Genomic DNA, 11,286 nt, shown 5'->3' on the forward strand with positions numbered 1-11,286 from the left:
CTCCGCACATGTATATAGTCCTAAGTTAATTTCCTGGGGAGGGTACTCCTCCGTATTTAGCCCGATTGTATGGTCAGGACAGATTGTCGTAAGGAACTCAGCACGGATTAGGGGTACTCCGTAATTAGGGGTGGCTTCTCGAAGCACCAGGAGAGCATCGGATAGAGTGTATTAGCTAAGTAATAATGTAACTAGGATGTATATATAATATGTATGTATACTAGAAGTGTAGAAATAGGATCTTTCTATATTCTTTCCACTTAGTTTAGATATCATGAGCAAGAGGATGAATGCTTCTACTTAGTGTCACTCTACCCCTTTGAATTATATTAATCCCTACTTAGACTTTGATTATTACAAGTAATATATAAATTATTAGTATGGTTCTCTCTATTATAATATTCCCACAGGATTAAACAAATACGATACCCTTGGAATACTCTCGGGTGAAATGCTATTATGGTATATCCGTGCGCTTACGGATAAACTCTGTAACCATAATATACCAGGAGTATTTCTACGCTATTGCTGGAATTATATTTCTAGTAATATCGTTAAGAAATACCAATATGAGTGGAGTGGGGCGGAGGGTTCCCGTGCGCGCGGAGTGGGCAACGACGTGTGGCGGGCTGGGATAGGAGGCCGGAGGCTGGGGATGACAAGTGCGGCCGCCGGTCCCACCTGTCGGAGGGAGGAGGGGAGACTGGTTGGGGGAGGTAAAGTAGACTTCAAGGGAGAGGGGGCTGGGGGAGGTTGGAGGTAAAGCGAACTTTGGGCTGGATACGTCCCAAAGGGAAGGAGGGGAGTTTAATTTGTTTTTCATTTTATTTAATTGATCAAATAAACTTTGTATTATTAAAATTACTTATTTAGCTCCGAAAATTCACAGGAAATTTTAGAGAATATTTTAGGGCACGGAGAATATTAAAAAATATTTTCGGCCATTATTTTTAAAGGAAATTTAATTTCCCACATTAATTCCACTTGAGAACTTGTTTTAACTTTTAATATAATTTCTAGAAATGCATTATTTAATGATTGTTAATCCCAAAAAAAATCAAGGCGTGACAGTCCTAGACTTGTTCTGTTTGATAGCCATGCCGCAAACATCGCATTCGATCAAAACGAGGTTATTCCCTCACTAGAAGATCGGGTCTAGAAAAGCATGTCCAGATTTTGTAAGATATGTCAAATTCATCAAAAGACACTTATATTTTAGAATGAACGGCCTCATTAATTCTGCAATACGTGGACAAGACTATCACTGCAGGCGAGCCAATGGAGGAGACTAGCTTACCAATGCCTTTCCTAAGTCAAGTCTACGCTGCGTGTTTGTTTCCCCTTTCCAGGGTTACGCTCCACCACTCCCGCAAGTCCACAGTACGTAACGCGCTCTATACACCCTTGACCCTTCATCCTTCATTGTTTAATGTTTGACTATCCACGCTCCTTACTTGGTAAAATTATAAAAAAATTAAAAAACTAAGTCATGTATAAAATACTATTTAAATTTTACCATTTTATGATAATAAAAATATTAATTATAAAAATAATTTAAATAAGACGGAAACATTGAACGATGATTAACATTGAACACAGTAACCCATTATTTTGGGACGGACGATGTACACTCCTAGTAATTAATATGCCAACCAGGGAACGGCCGGAATGATTCACTATATATCTTCTGCAACAATTCTGATATCCCCCATTGCTATCGCGTCCGAGTTCAGAACACACAAAAACACATGCCATGCCGTGTCCGTCCTGTCGCTGCAACAGCGGCAGCATCGTCTTCCTCCTCGTCGAGGTGGTGGCGATCCTTTTCACCGGAGCGACGTCCAAAGACACCACGAATCCATTCACTTCGCTCGACTGCCCCTCGCCGCCACCCTCGGCTTCGCCGTCGCCACCCTCATCAGCGATCAACAGCACGTTCCAATCCAACGTGTTGGCGCTCCTCGACGACCTCCCTTCCGCCGCCGGCCCCACCGGGTTCGCCTCCCTGTCCCGCGGCGAAGGCGCCGACCGCGCGTTCGTCCGCGGCATGTGCCGCGGCGACTCCACGCCGGACGACTGCGCCACCTACCTCCGCAGCGCCGTGCTGGACATCAACGGCCACTGCAACTCCAACCGCCGAGCCGCCATCTGGTACGACAAGTGCTTCCTCAGCTACGCCGACACCAACGCATCCACCGCCTACGAGAACAGCTACCACGCGGAGCTCTACAACGTCAACAACGTCACCGACAAGGTCGGCTTCGAGAGGACGTACTACGCGCTGATGAGCCGCCTCAGGGCGCGGGCCGCGAACGACACGGCGCGGATGTTCGCCGCGGGAGAGGCGGTGTACGACCCCGGCGCCGACAACGGGACGATGTACGGGCTGGTGCAGTGTATGAGGGACCGCACGGCGGCGGAGTGCGACCGCTGCTTGAACGACTCGGTGCAGCAGCTGCCGAGCTGCTGCTGGGGACACCAGGGTGGGGTGGTGCTCGGCTACAACTGCTACGTACGCGTCGAAATATACACCTACTACGATCTCACCGTCGATGCGCAGCCGCCGTCTCCCGGCCCGTCGGCCTCCAGCTCGAAGCCGTCTATCGGAGAAGGGCAGGGTGAGCCAGCTTCGATTCTCCAGTTAACTGCACTTGTACACTTGTGCATGCATGTTAATTTATCATATACTAGGACTTAAAGAGTTAAGACCTTCTGCTGAAAAAGCTTTTATTTTCTTAGAAAAAAATATTTTACTAATTGCTATGCGAACTATTTTCGAAATTCTTTTCATAGAACTATATTCATTATATCTGTAAACTACTGACACCGGTTTTGAGTGTTTTAACGGGTCCTTCCTCCCAGTACAATGTGAAACTTGACCTAGTCAAATCAACTCCATGCTTCACGCTAATTAAGTACTCTCTCCGAATTGATAATACTTATTGTTTTGGATAAGGGCACGGTCATCAAAAAACAACTTTGACCATTATTTTCTATTATAATATATATAAAGTGTTAACAAATATATGATTTTATTAAAGTACTTTTTAAGACTAATCTATATATTTAGTTGCCATATTTGAAAGTCAAATATTTTAAATATGATTCATAATAAAGATTCTAAAGTTTGACATCTCCCTGGTTTAAACGACAAGTATTATCAGCCCGAAGGGAGCACTACTACTACTGCTTGGCAAAACCGTGTTGTAAAATAAATTAGTTTGGGATAAAAATTGTAGTACCGGAATAATTGATTTTCTAGATATATATAAATATATATATATATATATATATATATTTGCTCTTTTTTCTCGATTTATTTTTTTTTGCAAATCTTGGTTAAAAACCTGTAATTTCAAAGAGTTTTGGTCATGTCTTGCTCTGCCCATTGCTAAATTAGCAAGAATATAGCTGACAGCTTGATTCATATACATTAGCAGTTAAACAAGGTAGCAGGATAATTAAACCCTATTATGGCAAAGTTTTTTTGGTCAAGTCTTGCTTTATGAAAGTGAGCTAGCTTAGGCAGCTGTCCAATCCTAAATTAGCTACACCATGTTCCTTTGTCTCAGGATAACTTAATCTAAGATGTGATGTGACCTATCCTAGCTAATATTTTCTTCGTCCCAGAAAAACCGTAATTTTGCACTGTTTATGTCCAATATTTGACCGTCCGTCTTATTTAAAAAAAATTATGATTAGTATTTTGGTTGTTATTAGATGATACAACATTAATAGTATTTTATGTGTGACTTTTTTTTATTTTGTATAAAATTTTCAAATAATACCGACGGTCTGACATGAAAACTCAGAACTATCATTAAATTGAGACGGAGACAGTACAATCAATCTGGCTGCTGCTGAATGCTTGATGCACATGCAGCAGATACTAACAATGTGACAGGATAAACAGCTTCATCTAGTCAGGTCGCTTTCAGAGTTTTCTGACTGCTCGATATTAGAGAATAATGTTATTTGTTTTTTCCAACTGGCTCCACGAGATGAGGTTAGACGATGTAGATTCGAAGCTTTACCTCTTCTAATTAAAAAATATCTTCAATAAAGCAGTACTAACATTATGTTATTCGTGAATTTTGTGGAAGACCCATATTTCTTGCATTTGTTCGAGATAAAAAAAAAATCTATCTTACACATTTAGAACTGACTAAATATCTATTAGTATGTGGTCTCACCTGTCATACACACATTACGTCTTGAAGTCCGTGCTACAGCTAGCTATAGATCTGTAGCCCGCTGCTCTTCTTTCTCATTTTTATCTCATTAAAATATGTTTGTAGCTGACTAATAGTTTGTTATGGTACCTGCTCTAAGCCACATGCTCCATAGTACACGGTAGCCAATAGTGGGTCCCACTGGGTCTCTTTTCCATATCCGAATCTCTCTCTCCGCTATTACTTTTTTCACCAGGGAATCCAAGGCAGCTCACGAAGGGCGGCCCGAGTAGCGACGGTGCTGGGCGGCGGGGTGGTCAAGCGGCGACTGCACCGGCGAAGCGGCCTGAGCGGTCGAGCGGCGTGGCCCAAGCGGCGCCGGCGGCGAGGAGCGAGCGGCAACTCTCCCGCCCCTTCCTCTCCTCGTCGGCGCCGGAATGCGCCGGCACAACCCTCCCCCTACCCTCCTCGGCAGCGATGGATGCTCGACGATGACGAACTTGGTCCCTCTCGGCAGCGACGGATGCTCGACGGTGGCAGGCATGGAGCTCAGTCGGAGGCGGACTTGGACCCCCTCTTCTTGTGCGCCGCCGCCGCTTCCATCTTCTTCGTGGAGTTCGCCCGCGACCTCATCTTCCTCGTGGACGACGAGCGGCGGCGCGGTCATCCTCGCAAAGGTCGCCGCCGACCGGAGCCCCGTCGCCGTCTTCGTCTTTCTTGCGGAGCTGGGATGAGCGGCGGCCCGAGCGGTGACGGGGCAGCCAGATCTGCCCTGGGCGTCGGTGTCGGGCGTCGCGCGGAGCGGCCGTGTTGGGAGTGGGGGATGGCGAGCTCGGCGGGGGCGTCCCAAGCGGCGAAGGCAGCATCTCAATGCCGGCGCCACCTCACCATCTCTCCTCTCAACGCAACACCGTGCATCACCTCAGTCCTCTCTCCTCGGCCCTTTCTCCCTTCTCTGTGGTGCGGGACACGAAAATGTGGGCCCAGAGTTGCCGATTCTGACGAGGTACCTGTGGCAAAACTTGGCTATGCATTCTTCCTGAAGCAAGGGAATAGTCCGACGTGGAAAGAAATCTTTGAGCTGGCCGGCTTGGGCTGAGTGTCACATCACTGTATTGTGAATGGCCTAAGACAACATGCTGGTGGTCCCCAATCTGCCATCGCACCAACTTTATTCTATACCACTTTCATCCTAAAATATATTTCCTCCGTCTTTCAAAATATAAGCATTTTTAGGCTTTGATACAGTCTTCGAGATATTAATTTGACTAATAATACCTATAAAAATAAGATGTTTTAAATAAAAAGAGTTGCATAATATAATACTTTATTTAATGATAATCAAGTAACATCAATTTTACATGATTGATCTTTTTTATTTTTTCTATTAATAGTTAAAGATAAAAAATGTTTGACTTGACACTATTCTAAAAATCCTTATATTTTGGGACAGAGTAGTAGCAATTGTTAGTTATGTATCTTTTCAGATAAATAACCAATAATTGTTATAATTTGGATGGTGGAATATTATTTGTATAATAGAATATGTATGTGATATTTGGCATATTTTATAATTTTGAACCCAAATGAGACCTATGGAATGTAAATATCTTAAATAAAAAAAATTCATCGATAGGATTTATTTCTTTGACAAATAGATAAAATATAGTATTAAGCAAATATCTTTGAATTTGTTTAATAATTTAATTGGACATAAGAAAGAATTGATTATGGGTTTAATTTCATTATCTTTATTCAGGTTGATTTATGTTTTAGTTTGTAAGGTGTATAAATGTATCTTAGTTCAATTTGGGAAAATAATATTTATTTGAAAGAATATAACATTTTATTTGTAAAATAATTTATTTTAGTTTTCGTTCAAACTAAAATAAAAGCATATATCATTTTGATTGGGTTATCAATTGCTTAGCCTACAGAAAACCGTCATCGGTGCACAAACAAAATCAACTCAGCACGGTCTATCACATTCGCCTCTTCTCTCGATCTTTCTGCTCTTGTTCTTTCTTAGTTTTCCGGCGGTTCTATCTCTCCTCCAAGACAAATGGAATCCTCTCCCCTATGCACTCTCTATCCTCGCGGTGGAGTTCTCCAATACCTTGATCATCACCTATGCCCACCCTTACCTCCTCTTTTCGCCCGGTCTGTCGGATCTGGGAATGATGGTGTTTGGGGATGTCCAATCCACTCAGTGGCGGTGGTTCTTGGGGCCGACAAATCTATGCATGAGAAGGCATAGGCTTGGCAGATCCATATTCTTCCTGCCGCCCCTTTCATGCTCTGAGCTCAAAGCCTGCAGGAATGCAGGATGAGGATGCCACGGAGGCAACTTCTGTAGGGGATCATGGGCTCATGGCGGTGGCAGATTTGGTGGGTAGAGGACATTGTGGAATAGGAGAAATAGGATAGGGAAGCGGTGGCCGAGATGGAGAAGGGAGAGGGGGAGGCACAGTCGCGCGGATGGTTGATGACTGATGACGCATCAGTAGGCTGGTTGCTTGGCCATGGTCTGCACACTCTCTGTTTTTATCAACCTACGTTTTTGTTGCAACTCCTGTGGTTCGGTTCTTGTAGCTTTCATTAAGTCATTATAAATTCAATTTCCTAATAAATCATTAATCATGACATCCCAATCTTGTTTTATGTTTATTATACAGATATATCCAGAGGAATTGTTTCGAAATATCACAATTAATCTGTTCAAAACAATACTACCATATGTACAACTCATATTTACCCATAGAAAATCACAGGTAATTAGCTAGTATTTCCAAAGTTAAAATGACTAATCTAAGGTATAGATTGGAAAACAAGTTTTCTATCTGTATCTCAAATTATTGTATTAAAGTTTTGTTGATCAAATGCTCCACTGATATTCAGGGAGGATTCAAAGAATTTTGTCGTGTATATTTCTCTTTCAAATAATAGCTTTCAAGCTTTCACTCCAACTAATCATGCAGGAAAGAAGGGGACAAATGTGATTGTTGCCACCACAGTTTCTATTGGAACAATACTACTAGTGGCTGTCTTTATTGCCGTTTTCATCTACAGGAGAAAGACAACGAAGACAATGATACCACCAGGTATGACATGCACTAAAAAAATCCATTTTGGAAGACGAACCCATTTTACTTTACAGACGGTACATAAGAACGTCTGTTCTATACATCTAGGCCCGTAGTCATGGAACGCTTCTACACATTGATTTTTCGTTTTCTGCTGCCAGATTACTAGTATACCGATATTACCATAAGATAAGTCTAAATCTAGAATCTGTCAAAATAATTATCTCGTACTCAAACTCATATATAATTCGCATTAGATCCGCTCGAAAGAATTTACATAAGCTTACATAAACATAACATAAGTTTACATAAGCTGACGTTATTTAAATTTAAATAGTATGTAGAATGATGATTCAAATGTAAAAGTAATATGATGTGGTTTATGAGAGAACAAAAGAAGGAAGATAATTTAGATCATATATCTACGGGCTAAAAAAATTAAAATGATATGGCTTAATGAGAGAAGAAAAAAAAAGAGATAATTTGAGCCATAGAATAATCATCTAAGAACTAAATACAATTGATGTGATATGATTTAATGACAGAAAAGAAAAATAACATGAACTAAGTGATGATGAACTATATAGGTGTATAGGATATTATAAAAAAAATGATGGGGCGATATATTGAAATATTATGTGAATTATGTCGGACGATATAACATACTTACTTTTAAATCTCTAAAGTTTAATAAAATTATTAAATTTGAGATAATATAGCATGCTTGCATGATACTTAAATGTAATAATTGTTATTGGATGATGATGTGGCATCTTTACATGCTAAGTTTTAGAAATTAGTGGGCTACAACTTTATTGTAAGAGTGGATTTATAAAATAAAATCCTTCTAGAGGAATAAAAATATACCCATTACACAGCGTGCATGTAACTTCTGAATTTCAGTATACGAAAGTGTCCAGATAGCACGGTGCAATGTACGATTTATTGCCAAGACAACTCATATAAAGTAATACATCGGAGGCTCAATATTAAGTTCTGATGCGACAAAATATGTGATAGCAAATGATTCACAATGTAATCTTGCGTGCCCCCAATTCCCTTTCTTCGTTTCGTAACCCAAATGATTGAAATAGCTAAGACACCGAGATAAACTTTTAACACAGAAGATGAAACTTTCAACTAATAAAATGAAACTTTCTATGAAAAGCCTTTCGATTTCAATTTTTTTTTAAAAAAAATGCTCTGAAACTCTCAATTGAAATAAAACTTTTTGCATCTCCCTAGAAATTTCAAATCAATTAGATTGTGGAAGTGCAATAAATATCAGTCTTTGGCCTCAGCTAGCTACGTCCCCTCGCACTCATGCGTCTACATTTTATTTTTTGTCAGACAACACCGGCAATGAGGAGGACAATGACTATGTTGATCCACCGACCCTTAACTTAACAGTGTTGAGAGCTGCAACAAGGAACTTCTCGGCAGAAAATAAGCTGGGAGAAGGAGGTTTCGGAGAAGTTTTTAAGGTACATTTTCAACTGTATATAAAGCAAAGTTTACATTTCGACACCCATACATAATGGGAACAAAACACTCTAACCTGCTCAAAACTAGGAAGCATGTCTCAGATGTCTTAGAGATACAAGAGGAAGTAGAGAAAGGAATCAGTCAGTGTTATAGAATTAATCAGCAATAAAAAATCGGTTTATATCACTAAAAGTACTTGCAGTAATGAAAGTGAAATTCAAGCATTTCATTTGTTTTTCTTCAAAAGAGTGCATTTATAGCTTATAAATATAAAGTATAACCTTAGGACATCTTTGGTTACTTGTACTAGTACTAAGTTGCCATAAGTTATAACCGTGGGTTGTCCTTAAAAATGTAACTTATGACAACTCACGGTTGAAATGGTCTAACAATGTCATGGAAAAAATAATTTCTTTTTACAGCTAGGGATGGGAGTATTGGGCCCATGCATATCCATTCCTACATCTAAGCACAAAGTAATTCATTTTTCCAGGGTATACTAGAAGACGGGGAAGAAATAGCAGTGAAAAGGCTTTCGAAAACCTCCTCACAGGGGTTCCATGAATTGAAAAATGAACTCGTGCTAGCTGCCAAGCTCAAGCACAAAAATCTGGTGCGGTTACTAGGTGTTTGCTTGCAGGAAGAAAAACTACTTGTGTATGAATACATGCCTAATAGAAGCCTAGATACCATCCTTTTTGGTAATTCCTCCAACTATGTTTGTCCATCATGCTCTGATATTGAAAAAATGAAATACTAAAATTCGTATATCAAGAGTTTAGATCCATTTTATGCCGCTAAGTCTCGTGCATGTTGCTCACTTTTGGGCTCACCAAAGGGAAGTATGCATATCCATGGAACTTAGTGACATAAGATGTCTTCATCCATATCTTGATTAGACTGTCCATGTATTTAATTTGCAGAGCCTGAGAAACGACAACAACTGGATTGGAGAAAAAGGTTTATGATCATTTGTGGAATTGCTCGAGGCCTTCTATATCTGCATGAAGAGTCTAGCCAGAAGATCATACATAGGGATCTGAAGCCAAGCAATGTCCTATTAGATGAGGATATGATCCCCAAGATCTCAGATTTTGGCCTTGCCAGGGCTTTTGGTGGAGAGCAATCGAAGGATGTTACAAGACGCCCTGTTGGAACCCTGTAAGTGTATTATAAGATCCTGTACTAACTAAACTCTACCTCTTCGGATGCACTGTGACAATTGAATGATTTGAACATTGTCCGTATGAGACACGTTCAAATCGAGCAGGCACTTGCCATCTATCTTTGCTCAACTCTTTGATGAAAAGAGTCAAAAGACTGCTTACTTATTTTTCCTGTTGGCATTACTATTTCGTGCAGTGGGTATATGTCGCCGGAGTATGCCTACTGCGGGCATGTCTCCACTAAGTCAGATATGTTCAGTTTTGGGGTCATTGTTCTTGAGATGGTGACCGGTAGAAGGAGCAACGGGATGTATGCTTCCACCAAGTCGGATACTTATGAATCTGCCGACTCCACGTCTCTACTGAGCTACGTGAGTACATATATATTGAGGACTAATAGCTTTAGTTTCTAACTATGTTTAGAGAAAAACGTACGTACATGCTCTAGCTTCCAGTTCATGAACAACGAGCTCCATTATTGTGCAGGTATGGGAGAAATGGAGGACACGATCCCTAGCTGACGCAGTGGACGCGTCGTTGGGTGGCCGATACCCTGAAAACGAGGTCTTCAGCTGCGTGCAGATTGGGCTACTGTGTGTCCAAGAGAATCCAGCCGACAGGCCGGACATTTCAGCTGTGGTGCTAATGCTGAGCAGCAATTCCACGTCGCTGCAGACTCCTTCTAAGCCGGCTTTCTTCTTCGGCTCTGGCAGCATCGCCAGCTTGGATGCTGCTGGTGGACATGCATTTTTCGGTGGCCGGGGTTCAGAAGTTGCGGCCATCAGCAGTAACAAGATGTCCAGTAACCCCGTTTCAAAGAATGAGGTCACGATTTCAGAGCTTCAACCGAGGTAGAAGAACAAATGCGTCTGCATCAATTGTCAGTATTCAGGACACTTGATGTCCCCCGAATATCGGTGTTAATACGGCAAGTAATTATCATGTTCTGATAATGTCCAACAGATAAGTTAGTGTTCAGCGTATAAATTAATACACTAAAGCCTCTCCAAATCTCTCTAAGAATGCATTCCCGGTATGAAACTAATGGAAAAGCTATAATGATATCGATTAGATCGCACATTTTGATATTGGAACTACTGAAATCCTTCAAATGATCTGAGTCGCAAATCTCCTCGTACGGGACATAGATGTCATGTCCATAAATTAAGCCAATTTTTAGACTGTCTTGTGTACGTCTCTATTCAGGAATCAAATTAAGATAAACAAAATGATAAATTAATATACAGATTTAAACGTAAATAAAACATAAATACTTTACAGAAGAAACATTTAGTCTTAAAAAAAACAACAGTACAAAAGGGATGATTCTAGCGGGCTTCAGCTCTACTCTACATAAAAAAAAAAAACTCAATTAGGTAT

The 11,286-nt window shown here is 40.8% G+C and overlaps 1 protein-coding gene across 1 annotated transcript; it reads left to right on the top strand.

Annotated features, from left to right (window-relative positions):
- Nucleotides 1-1,726: 1,726 nt before the first annotated feature.
- LOC127769822 (cysteine-rich receptor-like protein kinase 10) lies at nt 1,727-10,977 on the top strand. The gene is made up of 7 exons (XM_052295478.1): nt 1,727-2,618; nt 7,151-7,273; nt 8,606-8,739; nt 9,234-9,441; nt 9,664-9,901; nt 10,103-10,277; nt 10,393-10,977. Exons 1-7 carry the CDS (start codon nt 1,754-1,756, stop codon nt 10,759-10,761), a joined length of 2,112 nt encoding a protein of 703 aa, XP_052151438.1. The 5' UTR covers nt 1,727-1,753; the 3' UTR covers nt 10,762-10,977.
- Nucleotides 10,978-11,286: the final 309 nt, after the last annotated feature.

The sequence above is a fragment of the Oryza glaberrima genome, chromosome 4 (genome assembly GCF_000147395.1).
Source record: "Oryza glaberrima chromosome 4, OglaRS2, whole genome shotgun sequence".
Lineage (NCBI taxonomy): Eukaryota > Viridiplantae > Streptophyta > Magnoliopsida > Poales > Poaceae > Oryza > Oryza glaberrima.